At 43.6% G+C, this 19,224-nt stretch overlaps 1 protein-coding gene across 18 annotated transcripts in view; it reads right to left on the minus strand.

Moving 5' to 3' along the window:
* HNRNPM (heterogeneous nuclear ribonucleoprotein M) overlaps nucleotides 1–19,224 on the minus strand; it is a 45,065-nt gene that overhangs the window by 1,828 nt on the left and 24,013 nt on the right. For 6 of the 18 annotated variants that reach the window (XM_005654753.4, XM_085009235.1, XM_085009229.1 and 3 more), the window contains 8 exon segments: nucleotides 18,930–18,979; nucleotides 17,121–17,181; nucleotides 13,695–13,796; nucleotides 12,288–12,332; nucleotides 11,766–11,843; nucleotides 4,004–4,057; nucleotides 1,162–1,964; nucleotides 227–278 (listed from right to left, as the gene is read on the minus strand). In XM_005654753.4, the coding sequence (XP_005654810.2) occupies nucleotides 227–278; nucleotides 1,162–1,964; nucleotides 4,004–4,057; nucleotides 11,766–11,843; nucleotides 12,288–12,332; nucleotides 13,695–13,796; nucleotides 17,121–17,181; nucleotides 18,930–18,979 (1,245 nt within the window). 18 annotated transcript variants of the gene reach the window in all.

A 19,224-nucleotide genomic window follows, 5' to 3' on the forward strand; every position in this document is an offset into this window, starting at 1 on the left:
AAAAAGTGAAATGAGAACACAGGTGAAAAGTGTCTGACACAAAACAGGAAACTCAACAATCTGCTTGAATCATTGCATGGGCAGAAAAATGGCAAGTCCCATCCATCCTCTAGAGTCATGAAGTGTGTCTGTGAAGACTGGGATGGAAGCTTCGCTGTGTGACTCAAATGCAGCACCCACAAGCCACAAGGAAGCACCTAAAAAAGCCTTTCTAAAAAACACTTACCACATTCGTTGAATTTGTCTTTTAGCATCTTCCATGTAAAATCAAATGGGAGCTGAAGAGGGGGAAAAGAGAGATTGGTGAGTGATTCAACCAAATCCTAAGTCACACACATTACAATCGTCTCAGGGTGCCTTTAAGATTTCTTATTACAGAGAGAAACTGGCTGACCTTCAAACTCAATTAGCAGAGAATAAAACAAGTCTTTCTGGATGAAGTTCTAAACTAGCCCAGCAAGTTCACTCCCTTATGGCTGTATCTGTCTGTGGGAGCATCATGCAGAGTGCAGAATGCACAACTGCCTGTGGTGAAGAGCCCACAGAACCACTGAATAGGAAGTCAATCTAGTTAAGATACTTCAGATACGGCCCCATTTTCCCTTGTGAATTGTCTTGCCATGTCATTTAGCAACTCATAGAGCCAAGACATCAAGAAACTCAATTCTTCAGATCACTGTCTGTTCCATTGAGTAGTCAGAGAAGCCTAGGATTTCATAAAACTCATTCTTTGTGCTTCATGAGTATCACAGCCCTCAAACTGCCTCCTCCTCTTCCTCCCAACACCAAACTGTGACAGAGCTCTTTTTTTTCCCCTTCCTTTTTAAGGCTGCATCTGTGGCATACGGAAGTTCCCAGGCTAGGGGTTAAATCAGACCTGCAGCAGCCAGCCTAGACATGGCCACAGAAACAAGGAATCCAAGAAGAGTCTGCGACCTACACTACACCACAGCTAATGGCAACGCCGGATCCTTAACCCACTGAGCGAGGCCAGGGATCAACCCACATGGATACTAACCAGTTCTTAACCCACTAAGCCACAAGGGGAACTCCTCAGCCCTCCTTCTGACTCTGACCTTCCATCCTTCAGTCCTGCTGACTCTCTGCCTTCCTCCCTGCCTATGCATACCACTACAGAAAAGTTCCTAAGAACCCACTTACATTTCTCACAAATATCTGGCAGGCCTTCCTGGCCACCCCAGGTGCATGGCCTCCAGCTCCACCAAAGGAACCTGCGAAGCTTCCTCCAAAGTTGCCACGCTCCATCTCGATGGCGCGGTCAAAGCTGGCACCGCCACCGCCACCCATGGCGAGGCCCATGCGCTCAATGCCAGCACCCAGGGCCGGGCCCATGGCAGGACCCATGCGCTCCAGGCTGTTGGCGCCCATACGCTCCAGGCCCATGCGCTCCAGGCTGTTGGCGCCCATACGCTCCAGGCCCATGCGCTCCAGGTTGTTGGCGCCCATGCGCTCCAGGCCAGTGGCCATGCGATCCATCACAGGGCCCATGCGCTCCAGGCCTGCCCCCATGCCTGCGGGCACCATGCGCTCCATGCCCAGGCCCATGCGCTCAATGGCAGGGCCCATCCGCTCCACACCAGAGCCCATCCTCTCGATGGTCTGGCCCACACGGTCAATGGGTGCGGCCATACGCTCAAGGCCAAAGCCCATGCCGGCACCCATGCGCTCCACGCCAGAGCCGATGCGCTCCATGGTCTGGCCCATGCGCTCGATGCTGGAGGCCATGTGGTCGAGGCCCAATGGACCCATACGCTCGATGCCTGAGCCCATGCGCTCGACTGAGCCCATGCGGTCCATGACCAGGCCCATACGCTCAATCTCAGAGCCCACACGATCCATGCCGTGGCCCAGGCCTGCGCCCATGCGCTCCATGCCGGCACCCCCAATGCGGTCAATGCCGGGGCCCATCCTTTCAATTCCAGGGACACTGCCTCCGCCTCCACCTAAAACAGAGACATAAACACAGGTAGATATCAGGGACCTGAGAATCTATGTCCATACCATGCCAGGAAAGTGACCTGGGTGCAGAGACCAGGACACTTCACAAGCTCAACCACGGTTCAGAAATAAAGTCCCACAATGATTTATCATTAGACATGCCTCAAATGTTGGCAACTGTCAAAGCTGGGTAGGGTATATATACATCATTCTTCTTAATTCTGTGCCAGTTAAAATTTCCGAAATAAAATTTAAAAGAGGGGAAAAAAAAATCCATCCTGGAGGACTTTTGTCAACAATGTTCTCCACATTACCTTGGCAGTACCAATACCTGTGACAAGCTTTGTGACCAACAGGCATCAATTCCTGAGAACTGTGCACTTTCCCTTCCACCAAACATTGATAAAGGCTGGGGTGGTGGGGGGAACACCTCAGACTCAGATGGTCACCCAACGTAATAGATTACATGGATTATAATGGTGACAACTGAACTCCGCTCCCAACTTATCCTTCTACAATGCCCTGCTAGTAACCAGTCTGGCTGCATTTCCTTAATTAGCACCTCCATGGCATTGAGAGGTTATTACAGAGCCATGTAATCAGGAAGAGATAAAATAAACATCAACACCAATACAGGTCTTTGTGTATAAATGAACACAGCCACTTTCAGGGAAGCTTTACCTGACTTTGTTGTGTATACCTTTGTTGGCTTTAAAGGGAAAAAGCCAACAGCACTATGGGGTATACTCTGGAAAAGGACTTGGGGTCAGTCCCTCACTGCCATGGCTCAGTTGGACACAGGCTGGCAGGTCAGCAGTGCAGTGACCCTGTGATGCTTGCAATTCCAGAGGAGGGTCTGGCTCTGCTATCAAGGCCACCACTCACTAGGTTTTTCCCATGCAGAGCCCAAGAATTCCTTGCACTCAAGCTTCACCACCACCAGCAGCAGCCTCTAAAAAATGGGCAGTTCAGCCCTCAGCCAGCCCATTGTTAAATCAAGCAACCCAGGCCAAGATGCAAATTCAAGAAAAGGAAATCCGACAGTTTCTCTGATTCTCTAACTGACCAATGCTATGATCTTGCCATGTCACATGTCATGCCACTTCTCGGCAACTATTTCCTTAGTAGATTAACAATGCACCAAGTGGCAAAGTAGAAATGCAATTTTAAGAATATTAAACTTTCAGAATAGAAATGTCTCAGAAACTATTAAGAAAGTTTAATAGGTAAGAAATCTAAAGAGGGTGGGTAGCATACCCAAGAGCATCAAAAATGAAGGTTATGCTCCAGATGCCAACAGCAGCAGAGTAAACTAGGACGAAACGGCACCCACACAGAGTTTTAGAATCAGCCCACCATAGAAATAACTCCATCAAGTGCCAAGGAAATGCCAAGAATCTCAGAGCCATGGGTGGGGGGGGGGGAAGACTGAAATAAGTACATTAATTTTAAGTACGCATTTTAAAAAGTGTATTGATGAAAGAATATACCCCAAATTATTTATAGTATTCATCACTGAGCAGTGAGATTTCAGGTATTTACTTTCTTCATAATTCTCTGAATTTTTATGAGCACATGTGTATATAGTAAACATTTGTTAAGATTAGGTGGTATACACTTTTATAATTAGGTTAACATATTTACTTTTAGGCATTTATAATTTTATAGTATCAGAAACAAGAAAGCTCCTAAATTACACGGGCATTCTAACAGTGACTAACACACTATATACATACATACACACTATATACATACATACACACACACACACACATATATATATATATATAATAGTCCTCTTCTAGGCATTAACTCATATACTTTACACCACAACCCCATGAGGTAGGTACTATTTATTATATCCCCATTTTACAGTATGAAAACCAGAAGTTGAGTAACTTGCCAAATGTCACTCAGCTAGGAAGAGGTTTCCCACCCCAAGCAGTCTATTTTAGAGCCCATGCTTTTCACCACTACACTCTACTATCCCCAATAATACAAGGCTTTTCTAAAAATCAAAACATCAAAACTAAGCGTTTCCTACCTCCTCCCTGCTTTGCAATGATCTCTCCTCTCTTCAGGGCATTACTTAGGATTTCTAAGGAAATCAGGAAGAAAAAAAAATTAGCCAAATTCCAGAGCAGGAATGCTACCAATTAAAAAATTAAAAAGGAAAGGGAAAGGGGTTGAGAAATATACACACACACAAGGTCATTTTACTGGAAAACTGTAAGAGTCCTTAATGATGGGTCATGATGCTTGGATCCCATGTAGTTCCAGAGTCTGAGGCCCAGTTGTTAGGCCTGTGGAAATGCACCCACGAGCTGAACTTGGAAAGCCAGATCAAGAATGGGTCCAGTAGCAGTTTTCTAAGACTGGTCCCAACCTTCAGTACTCACACACTGAATGAAGCATGTACACACCCACCCAGATTTATCAACACCTCAGTTATCCTTGAGCAAAATACTGCTGTAGCTACACTTAAAGCCAAAACCCTGAAAGCCAGAAGCAACTGCAAGGAGCGCTAGAAATATGACTTTATCAAAGAGCCATGCAAGGGAAGACTGCAGCAAACCGAGCCCACCAGCCCTTTCTGGAAGGAATAAGTGTGACCAATGGACAGACAAAGCCTCAGAAAAACAAAAAATCCAAACATACTCAGCTGTCCAAAACAGCAACACTGCTGCTTGCTTGCTGGTGGCTCATCCAAACTTCTTTGTTAATGCTCTCATTAGCATTAGTTTATAAAGATACAGTTTTCTAGGTCTAAGAAACTTGTACCTACCTCTTCTCAGGTCCTGAAGTATGATCAGCAATGTGGACAAAAGCCACAAAGCACATCTCCTATTATGACCATGACCACAAAGAGATTAAACCCTAGCCCTGCGGCTATTTCTAGTACTACAACCACCAGCTAAAGGAAGGGGGTGGGAAAGCATACCAAGAAACAGACCTCCAGCCTGCAAGCAAGACTGGGGCTTATGGAGTTCCCACTGCGGCAGCGTGGGTTAAGAATCCAGCTGCAGGAGTTCCCATCGTGGCTCAACAGAAAGGAATCTGACTAGTATCCATGAGGACACAGGTTTGATCCCTGGCCTTGCTTGGTGGGTTAAGGATCCGGCATTGCCGTGAGCTGTGGTGTAGGTCAAAGATGCGGCTGGAATCCCGTGTTGCTGTGGCTGTGGTGTAGGGTGGCAGCTACAGCTCTGATTCCGATTCAACCCCTAGGCTGGGAAACTCCATATGCCGAGGGTGCCCCTGCTTCCCAAGAATCCAACTGCAGCAGCTTGGGTCACTGTATGGGTACAGGTTCAAACCCTGGCCCAGTGCAGTAGGTTGAAGAATCCAGCATTGCCATAGCTGAAGCACAGGTTGCAGCTGCGGCTCAGATTTAATACCTGGCCAGGGAACTTCCATATGTTGCAGTGTGGTCATGAAATTGGGGGGGGGGGGGGGGGGTTCTTCCATGACACTTGGGATCCTGCTCAGCACACCCAGTCCTGGACTCTAGTTCCTAAAGCAGCACTTGGATCAAACCATTACCTGCAAAAGACTTCACATTCAGCCCACCACTGATTTGAAGAGAAAGGTCAAACTCTTTTCATGAGCATTCACAGGCCTCCCTGACTCAGAAGTCTAATCTGTTCTTCCCTCTCCTGGTAGATCGTCATTTCCAAGCCCCTGCACCTGATGCTGCTGTCGGCCCTCTCTGTGTCAAGACACCCTCTACCTATGCTAAAGCCCAGCCCCCTCAGGTAAAACTGCATCTCCTACATGGTCTTCTTGCACCCCTGCCTGAATGAGTGTCCTCTGAGCAGAACTCTTCTATCAGCCGTCTAGAGTAGTGCTTTTTCAAATCTTAACACAGAGGAAATGATCACCTTTATGTGGTGCTCACATGGCTACTGAGAGCCTGGGAACCAACATTTCCATTCGCTCTCTTGATGAGGCCACGTCTATGTGCTGATCTCTGGTGCTGCCCTGAACCACTCTCAGCATCATCTCAGCTGCACCACATCCTTCAGGGTCAAGGACTACATACTTATCTATATTCCTTCAGCACCAAGCACAGTTGTTCATGCAAAGACCTACTGTTTTGACAGAAGGAGAAGGACACTGAATTGGGAGGCATTACAGAAAGTTGCACCAAAAATGATCCAACTGTCAAGGAAACAACACATAATAAAAACAGATCAAGAATTGAATGTGAAAACCCTATCTACGTAACTACTCTGAAAACCTGACTAAAAGATTTTATTTATTATTTAGTAAAAAGACCTTTTTACTAACTTGGTCTGATCACAAGCAGCGGTAGAACAAAAAGTCCTTCGCTTTTTGCCTGTGGTCACTTTGGGAAGCCTCCGTACAAAGAGATAACCACAGTCTCAATCAGTAAGAAGGTGCCAAAGCAGCATGAGATAGCAAGCCCTGCAGATGACGTTCCTATATTCAGGTCAGGACAGATCATGTTTCCTGTTGCCACATGAAATAACCTCACTAGTCCATCTCTTGTAGAAGCCACGACAGAACTGGGACGAGGCTGACAGTCTCATCACAGAGGTGAGAGGCACCCTCAGAGTAGCAAAGAACTCATAGCAGAAGAAAGTGCCCATGGGACCAAAATCTCATGCCATTTTTTTCTCACCACAGGTATTCACGAATTAGGATCTGCGGCCAAATGACAAATTTTAAAGTATTTTTTTAAAAACTGGAATTCTCATTGTGGTTCAGTGGGTTAAGAACTCAACATAGTCTCCATGAGGATGTGGGTCTCCATGAGGATCCCTGGCCTTGCTCAGTGAGTTAAGAATATGGCATTGCTGTGGCTGTGGCATAGGCTGGCAGCTGCAGCTCTAATTCAGTGCCTAGCCTGGGAATTTCCATATGCCACAGGTGCAGCTGTAAAAAAGGAAAAAATAAATAAAATAAAATGGATGTTGAGAATTTTTAAAAAAGAGGAAAAAAAAACTTTCTTACCATTCCAAGATACAAAAACAAAGCCAGTCATGGCAACAACTAACTTCTGACTAACCTAGTGACATACAGATTATGAACTCATCCCCAAGTTCTAAAGCTCTGAAACAATCTAGAATAAAGGTACAGTCATGGTCAGGGGGAAAAAAATGAAACAAAAGTCTCTACCAAACAACAGTCTACTCTGGGGGAAAGAGTTTCTAGTAATTTCTTTTTTCTTTTTTTTTTAGGCAAGAAATAGAGATATTTATTAATATAGGACGCTTGTGAGAGATGCAAGCAGGCAGGCAAGGAGGCTCTGCCAGTTTCCAGTAATTTCTTATTTTCATGAAAGAAACAGACAATAGGACACCTGGAAATAATCTGCAGACTCAAGAACTCTGTCTCACTGATGAGCTGAATGACAAATTTTTCTAGGGCCTTCATAAACTCTAAGAATACAGCTCAGCTCATACAAACTACATCTAAAAAGTTTAAAGGGAGTTCCCGTCGTGGCGCAGTGGTTGGTGCAGTGGTTAACGAATCCGACTAGGAACCATGAGGTTGCGGGTTCAGTCCCTGCCCTTGCTCAGTGGGTTAACGATCCGGCGTTGCCGTGAGCTGTGGTGTAGGTTGCAGACACGGTTCAGATTCCGTGTTGCTGTGGCTCTGGCATAGGCCGGTGGCTACAGCTCCGATTCGAGCCCTAGCCTGGGAACCTCCATATGCCGCGAAGCGGCCCAAAGAAATAGCCAAAAAAAAAAAAAAAAGACAAAAATAAATAAATAAATAATAAAAAGTTTAAAGCTCTCACACCTAGCTCAGGCTGTCCCATAAAGACAAAGGCTGAGTACTCTTTGAGGCTATCACCTAGTAGCTGCGTATTCCGCACAGGATGAGAAGCAGGTGAAGATGGGGGGAGAGGGTGTTGGGGGAAGAATTATCCATGCTCTAAATCTCCTTCAAAACAAATTTCAGAGCCCAGGAATAGGGAATAGACAGTCTCCTTGTTCCACACTAATTAAGAGCATTAAGCCGACAGAATCTCAGAAACATCAAAACTCAAAACTGGAGAAGACATCAAAGGAAAAGTAAAGAAAAAACTGCTTTGCAAACTAGCCAAAACTGAAAAGAATTTCTCTACATTTAGGCAGGCCCAATATTCAAGGCCTTCCAACATCAGGAACCTTCCCTAGTTTACCGAGATCTTTCAAAATACATCAAGCAAGGACACCATCATCTTTGTTAGCTAGAACACCACAGGGCCCTGGATGAAGAAGACTTGCATGCGCACACACACCCCCACTTAGCAGGGCTTTAAAAATCTCTACCGTGACCAAAGAGTCACGATGTCATGTAAACGCAGCAGTTTTGACTCCACGCAGGGAAACACTGTATACCAATGTGAAAAAAGCAGCTATCTGAAGACTAGTGCTGTTGACATCAAAAAAAAATTCAAGGACCAAAAATTCTTATCTAAGTCTAGAAAACATACAACCATTTAAAAGCCCAAGAAAAAACAGCTGACTAAGCCTAAGAAAGAACCTCCCAACATCAGAGTGAGCCAGCACTCTCTGGGGGGTTTGACCCCACCCACATGGGGTCTGTGGGGCCTTCTTACCCATTCCTCTGCCAAGGGGCTCTCCAAAGCTTTGAGACATTCCTATCTCCTTTCTGGCAAAGTCTCTCTCAAATCCTCCACGCTCCATCTCTGTGGAAAAAAATACTACCCTAGGCCTTTCCAGGTATACCATTAAGTTTTAGATTTTAGAAACAAAACCAAAAACTACAGACACACAACTACAACCAGCAAGTCAGCATGTTTAGTTTTTCTACAGGAAAGAAACCATCATTCATCCATTATTCCTTAAGAAAATCACTTCAAAGGAATTCCTGAACTAGTCCATTAAGAAGGACTAATTTACAGCTTACATCCCAGTCACACAATGGGTACACCAAGCACCAGCTATTGGCACTAACTGGTGTGGGCAGTATATGTAGAGGCAAAGGCAGGCTGCAGGAAAGCCTGCTCATCACGGCAGCAGCAGTACCACCTCTGGGGCCCTTCTCACATGCCCTGCACTGTCCAGGGCTTCATATGTGCTATATTTCGTGGAATCCTCAAAATGAGCCTGCAAGCTTATAGTCCTCTCACCACCACTACCCCTTTACAAAGAAAGGGGCTCAAACGACTTAGTTACTCCACCAAGGTCACCAGGTTGGGGGGGGGGGGGGAGAGCACGACACAAGGGCTGGAACCTAAGTAATCCAACACAAATGCCCATCTTCTAATACATAAGCACAGCCATTAGAATACAGAAAGAACGCCTGCGTACAAACAAAACAACTTCTCTACTGGCAACTGGAGTGGTTTCATCTACATAATGGGGTTTGGTAACGTCACTATTTTTTTCCTATGCCGACTGCAGAAGCATTTGTTATTTTTCACATTGTTTTTAAAAAACAGAGGTTTGGGAGTTTCCACTGTGGCACAGTGTTAATGATCTGGCTAATCTTTGTGACTTTTCAGGTTTGATCCCCAGCCCAGCACAGTGGGTTGCAGATGTGGTTTGGATTTGAGCACTGGCCCAGGAACTTCCATTTGCCATGGGTGTGGCTGAAAAAAAGGGGGAAAAACAACAACAACAAAACAAAGGTCTTAGCTTAAGGGGAACAGCCCTACCACAGCTGTCACCTGTTTGAGAAACCTTCTCATGACTTACAACACAGGCTAATTCTTCCATCTTCTATTCATCTAAAGCAAGACTTAAAATGTGCATTATACTTTGTCTCCTCTTCCATACTGACAAGTTCTTAGGATAATTTAGTTTATTAATCTTGTTCCTTACAAATATAAAGTATATGGGTGTGCTGTACAGTGGGAAAATAAAAAAATTATATAAAAAATAAATAAATAAAAAAAATAAAGTATATGGGTGCTATTAATTGACACGTTTTATTGCATAACTACAAAAAAAATGCAGTGGGAGTCCCTAATGCTTTTCGGTGAAGTAAATGACTCTATGAGAAATGTGGAAGCAGGCTAGAATTTTAAGAAAATGTAACACATTTACATCATGATCTCAACATTTAAGTTAAAACTTCTTTATCAGTAACTGAAACCTTCCTTGGTCCCAGAGCCCAAGGGCTTCAGAGCTGATCTACCCAAATCTCAAAACACAGCTCCAGTGTTAAGGAAGTCCCTGTTCTCTGTCAAAGAAGATGGAAAAGGAGGACTCCCAAGTGTCTGTATCTGAGCACATCTAAGAACACGGCATAAGAACACATCCTCCATTGTAGTTCTCCAGAAGAATCGGCATTTTGAACCTTTAACCACCAGGCTCATTCCATCTGCCAGGTTACCAAAGATACTGTCCACATGGCTCAGCACAACCCCCCCATTTCCATCTACTTCTAAATCACATTACTCATCTGCTAAGAGCACAACCCAAATCGCCTTTCAAATGGCCCATCTGTTCTGAGCAAGCACTTTATCAAGCCAGATTTCTCCAACTCTCATTTTTTATTAAAAATCCCATGCACATAAGAGCTAAAAGCAAGCCTGAAAGCACACTGGAAACAGAGATCTTTGTTCTTTCATTCCTTACTATGATTGTATAGACAAGGCAACACTGACTTTTCAGTCTATTCATCAAGAATATCTCTTTCTAGCCTAATAGTTAATATCTATCTCAGTAAAGTTCTTGCTTGCTCTATACTATTTTCACATTACATGTTACTACAGACTAGCAAAGAATCACTTAAACCCAAATCCTTAATACCTTCCCATTCCTAAAAAGTCTGTGCCTGAAAGAAGCAGCATTCCCACAGGTGATGGTCAAAGAGTCCAAGAGCCCAAGTTTCTCAAAGCACTCTACAGCCCTGCTGGGGGGAGGGGACGGTGCAGTGGCCATGGTTGGTGACAGGTGACAACCGTGCTGGAGGCAATTCTAAAAAGTAGGATCTCAGCATGATTAGAAACCAAGCTCTGGAGCCAAATAGCCAGGCTCCATATTTCACCATTACTAGCCATTGTGACCGTAGGCAAGTCACTCTGGGCCTCAGTTTCTAATGAAATGGGGATACCAGTACCTACACATCATGTGGTTCTTGCAAGGGCTAAATGAAGTAACACATTGTTATTATTATAATTGATATATTTCAGTTAAGAAGTTGGGAAAGCTGTAAAATTTAAACAGTATACCAAATTTTGCATTATATGTTAAATTAATGCATCTGCTCACAATATGGAGACATCAGAGCAGATGATCAAGAATTCCCCCAGTCCAGCACTCCAGGGGAGACAAGTGCTTAAAGTAACAGGAAAGCTTCAAAGCTTTATGGGACAATTACTGGGGAGATTTTTGTTTGTACTTGGGAGATGTGAGACACAGAAAAGCCTCAAGAGATTTGACACTTCTCTACTATTAAGTCTAACTTTTTTTCCTTCTGCTTTTTAGGGCCGTACTTGTGGAGTTTGAAAGTTCTCAGGCTGGGGTCAAACTGGGGCTGCAGCTGCCAGCCTACACCACAGCCACAGCAATGTAGGGTCTGAGCTGCATCTGTGACTTACACCACAGCTCACAGCAAAGCTGGATCCTTAACCCACTGAGCGAGGCCAGGAATTGAACTCACATCCTCATGGATACTAGTTGGATTTGTTTCCTCTGATCCATAATGGGAACTCCTATTAAGTCTACCTTTTGAAACACAAACTTTATTTGAGGCAATTCAAAGATAATAGATTTGGTAGAAAAGTGAAGGGAGAAATCATTTACTAAAAATGAATCTGTTGCCTAAAGTCACCTGAGAGCCAAAAGCCAGCAAAGAGTAGGTATAAACAGGAGTCTTACCATTTATTCTGCCCATGTTCATCCCAGATCCAAATCGACCCATGTTTTCCATACCACCACCAAAGGGTCCCTCCATGCCTAAAAGAGACATTCACATTTTACCATCAGCCTAAAAAGACTCAGACAGAATAGGAAAAAAACCGTAAAGTTTCACCTAAGGCATTTTCTGCCAAAACCTCAACTAATTTAAGGGCTTTTAGGGAAAAAAGGCTGGTGCCCTTGCTGAAAAATCACTGTCCTCAAAAAGCTGATCTGATCCAACCCCCTCACTGAAGAAACAAGCAAAGAGAGGCCCAGAGAGATGGAGTGATTTGCCCAAGGTCACAGAGCTAGTTAGTGAGAAAGCCAGAAACAAAAGCCAAGACATCCACTGGAAGGATCAACAGGTAAAAGTAATTTCTACACTCAAACTTTTTGGAAACCAATGTCAGAATTTCATGCAGGGCTTAAGAGAAAAGGGGGGGGAGAGGGAGAACCAAACCTAAAAGTAATTACATTTCTACTTCATTTTAAATTTCTTACCTCCCATTTTATTTATTCCAAATCCTATGCCTTCCATTCCCATTCCTTAAAAAGAAAAAGTCAGTGCAAACTAAAATTATGTTAAAGCAGTAACGTTTGAACTTAAAAAGCACAAGAAATTTCAAAACAGCAAAAGAACAAAAATATCCCTGAAAACATATATTTTAATTATCAAGGAAAATAGGGGTGGGGCTCTCACTTCAACAAACTATTACGATTAAGCTTTTTTCTTTTCTTTTTTGGTCTTTTGTCTTTTTAGGGCTGCACCTGCAGCATATGGAGGTTCCCAGACTAGGGGTCAAATCAGAGCTACAGCTGCTGGCCTATACCACAGCTCACGGCAATGATGGATCCTTAACCCACTGAGCAAGGCCAGGGATCAAACCCAAGTCCTCATGGATACTAGTCAGGTTCATTAACCACCGAGCCATGATGGAAACTCCTACATTTAAGCTTTTAACAAAATAATCACTATGTGACTCAAAATTTTATAGTGTCCACACAGTCATTAAATGACCAGGTCAGTTACTTTACAACATGAAAACATAAATATCAAGTATAGGCCAGGGAACACTGACTTTTTAGAAACTTATTTTAGGGAACAGAAACGAACTTAAAAATCCTTTTTAAAGGTAAAATTCTCTAAATAAAATGCAGTTCCTAAAAACACTGAGGCTTCCCTTCCCCCAATCCCTGCTTTTCCTCTGAGGTGTCAGTCAGGTCAGATTGGTAGAGCCATCCAAGGTGAAGAGGTCATAAAAATGAAGCATTTTAAAAAGGACTTAAAAATGTCTCATTGTACAGAAATGAAAATGCTAAAAAGCAAAGTTTAAAATTTATTCTACGTATCAAAGCTTTTATTCATTAGCTATTTCTTGTCTTAAACAAAGACAACATTCTGCATCATTAGTCTCCTTGGCCTATGAGCACTATGTTGTCGTCATGCACTGAGGCAAGCTTTCTGCATCTACCAGTGCCCCTATCCCTGGAAGCCAGTGTCAACCAAGTGAGAGCCCAAGGGGGCCTGGGTAATAGATTGGCAGTGCTGTGGTCTCACAATTAGGAGACCTACAGTTTCTGTCACTAACTGATAGTGTGACCTTGAGCAAGACCAACTCTCTGGCTTGCCTTTTAATCCAAAGGCTTAACTGAGTATCTCAGCTCAAAAGGTCTTGAGAGGATAAACCGCAAAGAATAATAACTGTAGGAAAAAGCATTCAACTCAGTAAAAATACAAAATACTGCCTTTATGAAAATGAATCAGAGATAAATAAGGATAGAATTGATTTTGTCCCAATGAAAGCCTCATTCCTCATTTGAACTACTCAATGCCCAATTATCCCAATAATTAGCTTTAATAACTAACTTCCCCAGAAACCCCCAATCAGGGCACACTGTACTTCTCACCTGCAGGTCCTATGTTTCCCATTCCAATGCCTTTATTCAAATGATTGGCATCGATAGGCTGTCCTCCTGGTCCTAACCCCATGCCAATACCACCAAGTCCATCTGAAAGGAAAAGAGAAAGTTAGAGGATAGATTCCACTTACTTAGGAAACCATGACTCTGAAGGCAAAAAAGTCTTTGTTTATTGTGCTCTGGCTGTCACACTCATCTCACCACCCACCTCCACCAGCAAAGCCAGGGCCTAATCCATAATTCAACACTGGTGCATATGGGAGCGCTTCCTTTTAAGGCGTAACCTTTCATAAAACACTACAGATTAGAGTGTGTGATATGTATAAAGGAAGGGCAACTAAAAATATTTCAGTTTATGTAAAAACTACAAAGAACTATGAACAACCCCCACACAATGAGAATTGTGAGCACCTGTTTCCCTAAATTGTGAACTGAGAAATGTTTAATCAAAAAAGGTATGGGGGCGGGGCGGGGGGGAGTCCCCGTAGCTCAGTGGAAACAAATCTGACTAGCATCCATGAGGACACAGGTTTGATCCCTGGCCTTGCTCAGTGGGTTAAGGACCTGGTGTTGCTGTGAGCTGTGGTGTAGGTTGCAGATGAGGCTCAGATCTGATATTGCTGTGGCTGTGGTATAGACCGGCAGCTGAAGGTCCGATTCAACCCCTAGCCTGGGAACCTCTATGTGCCATGGGTGCTGCCTAAAAAGATGGGGGGAAAAAAAAAAGGCACCAAGGGGTAAGCAGCACTAATGTGCCCAACCCCCACTTTTCAACCTCAAGACCCAAAGGACTTTTCTCCAGAAAAACAACGTTATAAGTTACCAATTAACGTACCAGACTCACACTATTCTCTGACTCTGCTATAGGCAGTTTTAGTGACAATGAAGCTAGTATATTCAAAGAACCTATCTTCTATCCAGAAAGCTTCCTAACCCACCTTCAACTTCAGGCTCCACAAACAGGAGAGCAAAAATACACACTGGTCTGAAAGCATCCAACAAGGCCTGATAGCGTAAGGCACTTAAAATGCTCTGAGAATTTTGGAGTTCCCGTCGTGGCTCAGTGGTTAACAAATCCGACTAGGAACCATGAGGTTTCAGATTCGATCCCTGGCCTTGCTCAGTGGGTTAAGGATTTGGCGTTGCCGTGAGCTGTGGTGTAGGTTGCAGATGCGGCTCGGATCCCGTGTTGCTATGGCTCTGGCGTAGGCCAGGGGCTACAGCTCTGATTGGACCCCTAGCCTGGGAACCTCCCTATGCTGCAGGAGCGGCCCAAGAAATGGCAAAAAGACAAGAAAAAAAAAAAAAAAAAAAAAACGCTCTGAGAATTTTAAGATGGGAACAAAGTTCATTAAAAAAAAAATCTTACACTAGTTCCCAGTATTTAATCTGATTAAAATCCCTATTCTTAAACTGCATAGAAACAGCAGCAAGGGCTCTCACCAAGGTTACTACCATACTTACTCCCCAGAGCACTGAAGACTTCAAAGTCAACCCTGTGCAATGTCTGGGAAGGCCAAAAGCCAGATAATGGGCTCCCTGGAGCCCAGTGTCAGCCAAGGCTGCCAAGCAGCCCTCAGCTAGGCTCAACTAGCCCTCCCCTAGGCACAAAGTCAACATTAGCTATCAGTCTCATCCTGGGTAATTACTGCAAGTGACCGCATTAATTACGACAAACAAGGAAACAGGGTCTTCCTCTAAATAATGTTAACTTTCAACACATAAGCCATCTCCTGTTTTTGAAGAATTGACCTTCTCTCAAAATCTGTCTCTATAATGCTTCTATAATCCTAAACTGCAAAAATGAGCAATGTTCTACTCCAGGCTCCCATTAACTACAATCTCTGACAGCTGAGCCCTAGGTTTGACTCACCATTACAGGAGGCACTGGCTGGCCCTCCAAATAGCTCCACCTCAATGGCCTCACCCAGACCATCATCTTCCATAGCACTGCACAAGCAGGTAGGTCTTGCTCTCAACCACCCACTTAGTCCTCCTTCTATAATAGGTTGGCCTTGTAGACCCTCATTCCCACTGCCCTTTGTGCTCAGGTTCAGCTCCCCTCTGTGGGCTTGCCAGATAGAGTGTGGAGGACTTCACCATTTCTTCTTCTTCTTTTTTTTTTTTTTTTTTTTTGGCTTTTTAGGGCCATAACCTTGGCATATAGAAGTTCCCAGGCTAGGGGTCAAATCGGAACTGCAGCCACACCAACACAGGATCCAAGCCTCATCTGCAATGTACACCACAGCTCATGGCAACACCGGGATCTTTACCCACTGAGTGGGGCCAGGGATCGAAACCCACCTCTTCAAGGATACTAATCAGATTCGTTACCACTGAGCCACGATGGCAACTCTGAGGACTTCACTGTTATGCATGTTTCCATCCACATGGTGACCAATCAACTAGACTCCTCTGTCATAGGATAGATGTTCACCTGGATGTTGCAAATAATCCTATATAAAAATTCTGTGAGTTCTTGTTGTGGCTCAATAGGTTAAGAACTCGGCATTGCTGCAAGCTGCAGCACAGGCCTCAGCTGCAGCTCCAGTTAGATTCCATGGCCTAGCAAGAACTTCCATATGCCGCAGGTGCGGCCATAAAAAGAAAAAAAATCTAACTGCTGTACTTCACATACTGTAAGATTTCCCCCATTTAAGAGTGTACAGTTCAAAAAAAAAAGAGTGTACAGTTCAGTGACTTATCAGAGTTATACAATTATCACCACTACCTAATTCCAGAACACATCATCACCCCAAAAAGAAATCCCATCTCCAGTAGCAGTCATTCTGCACTTATCCCTTGGCAACCACTAATCTATATTCTGTCTGTGGATTCACCTATTCTAACCATTTCCTACAGATGCAATTAAGGTTCATCTATGCTGTAGAGTGTACCAGTACTTCATTCCTTTTTATGGCTGAGTAATGTTCCATTGTGTGGATTTAATGCATTTCCTTTACCATCAGCTGAAATCATGCTGCCACGAACATCAATGTACAAATTTCTGTACAGATGTCAAGTTTTTAGCTCTCTTGTACCATAATGAGGAGTGGAATTGCTGGGCCATACCGTAATAATCAATCTCTTCTGAAGCCAAGTGCTGTCTGGCTTTAATTCCCTTTGTAGTTTTGTTTATTCCTTCCCCACAACACTTTGAAAAATCTCAAACTACATCATCCACATCCTGGGCAGCCTGCCTCACCACTAGAAGTACTAACAATCTTCTTAAGTTGTGAATCTCTCTCCTCATTTTTCACCCAGAAAAACCTATCCATTAAAAAAAAACAAAAACCTTTTAGAATGTTTTACTCAAGAATGGTCAAGATAACTGCAGAATGACACAGCACAAGTAGTTTTCCCAGTTAGTTAAATCAAACTCAAAATCTCAGCCAAAATAATTGAGACACTTACGGGGAAGTTGTTGTGGACGCTCAGGAGGGAAAAAATCTCCCTTTGGTAAGGCTCTCTCATCCTGAAAGAGAAAGTGAATAAACCTCAGTATTCCCTGTATCACTGTTATCAACAGCAAAAGACAGAAATAATTCCCATCAACAGAGGACTGGCTAGACACATTATGACACACCCAGGCCATGGAATAACATACAAATACGAAATGAAATATGGAAGGAGCGCCCACTGTGGCACTACGGGATCCACAGCCTCTTGGGAGTGCTGGGAAGTGGGTTCAATCCTGGCCTGGCACAGTGAGTTGAAGATCCGTCACTGCTGCAGTTGCAGCTTAGGGTGAGAGTGGGGCTCGATCTGATCCCTGGCCGTGGGGCTCCATATGCCTTGGAGCAGCCAAAAGCAGAGGGGAAAAAAACGTAAACATGAGCAAATTGCTACCTTTTACATAAATGGGTAAAGACAAAAATATACATTCACATTACTGGGATACATGGGACCTAGGGACAAAGAGCAAGACTCTCACACTAAATATTCATGCTTTGAACTTTTGAATCATGTGAAACAATTATTCAAAAACTAAACTAAACTGGGAAGGTTCTCTTCTTGGCTCAGCAGTTAACAAACCCAACTAGGATCCATGAGGCTGTGGGTTCGATCCCTGGCCTTGCTCAGTGGGTTAAGGATCCGGTGTTGCTGTAAGCTGTGGTGTGGGTCACAGATGGAGCTCGGATCTGGTGTTGCTGTGGCTGTGGCAGAGGCCAGCAGCTGTAGCTCCAATTCGACCCCTAGCCTGGCGACTTCCATATGCCACAGGTGTGGCCCTAAAAAGCAAAAAAAAAAAAAACAAAAAACAAAAACAAGACAAAACAACCAACTAAACTGAATGTTTAAAGGAACTAAGATTTCCTTCCCCTCCCCCAGCCTCTCCTGTAACATGCCAAAGTTCTTAGGCTAGGAACTGAACCAGGTGCCATAGCAGTGACAATGCTGAGTAATTAACCACCAGGCCACCTGGGAAATCCTGAACTAAAAAATTTCTCTATAGTTCATTTTATTATCTTCCTGACCACCTAACTGGATTACTATTTTCTTTGATATCGTTGGCATAGCCACAGCTGGACTTGTTTTTTGGGGGTGTTTTTTGTTTCTGTTTTTTAGGGCAGCACTCACAGCATATGGAGGTTCCCAGGCTAGGGGTTTAATCAGAGCTGCATCTGTGACCCACACCACAGCTCATGTCAACTCCCAATCCTCAACCCACTGAGCAAGGGGAGGGATCGAACCCAGAGCTTCATGGATCCTAGTCGGGTTCATTTCCGCTGCGCCATGAAGGGAACTCCCTGGACTGATGTTTCTACTAAAATGTTTCAACAGAACTTTAAAGGCTTTCTGAATTTACTCAATTACGTTCACAAAAGATATGATGCTAACAAACATACTGCACTACTCTGGAAAATGGAAACCTACATAATGTAACCAATCTCTGCAACTGATCACTTACTCAAGCAGGATACTCAACTGACCTCCTGACCATGTCAATAACTATGCAAAAGAAAAATTATCTGGAGAGCTGCATGAGCAAAAAGTTATTTCTTTTTTTTTTTTTGCTATTTCTTTGGGCCGCTTCTGCGGCATACGGAGCTTCCCGCAAAAAGTTATTTCTATTATAAATCTGCTCAACATATATACTGTACCCTAACTTGTACTGATCCATGAATTCAGTACAGTGGCTATGTGCACACTCTTTAATAATTCCGTGTTTTTGCTGGACAAAATTGAGTATATTAAAGAGAAGAGACCCTATTAACTTACCATTTTCACATGCATTGGTCTGTCAAATAGCAGTTGGCCATTAAACATAGCTGATGTTAGAATTAAGGATATTTATTGCAACTCTAAAAACATGCACAACAGGAAAGAAATACCAAAGAGAAAAACATGCCAACATGCCTACCAGTCCCTTTAAATATGAAATTATGAGTAATTTTGATTCCTGTTTATAGTTCAAGTATTTGTTTCTACAGTACAGTAAGCATAAAAGGAACAATGAACAATGCTCAAGGGGGAAAAAAAAAGGAAACCTCAGTTTATCCTCAGGTATGGAATT

The sequence above is a fragment of the Sus scrofa genome, chromosome 2 (assembly GCF_054392235.1).
Source record: "Sus scrofa isolate SSC_HxYL_T2T_F1_AM1 chromosome 2, Sscrofa_HxYL_maternal_Yorkshire_Landrace_v2.0, whole genome shotgun sequence".
Lineage (NCBI taxonomy): Eukaryota > Metazoa > Chordata > Mammalia > Artiodactyla > Suidae > Sus > Sus scrofa.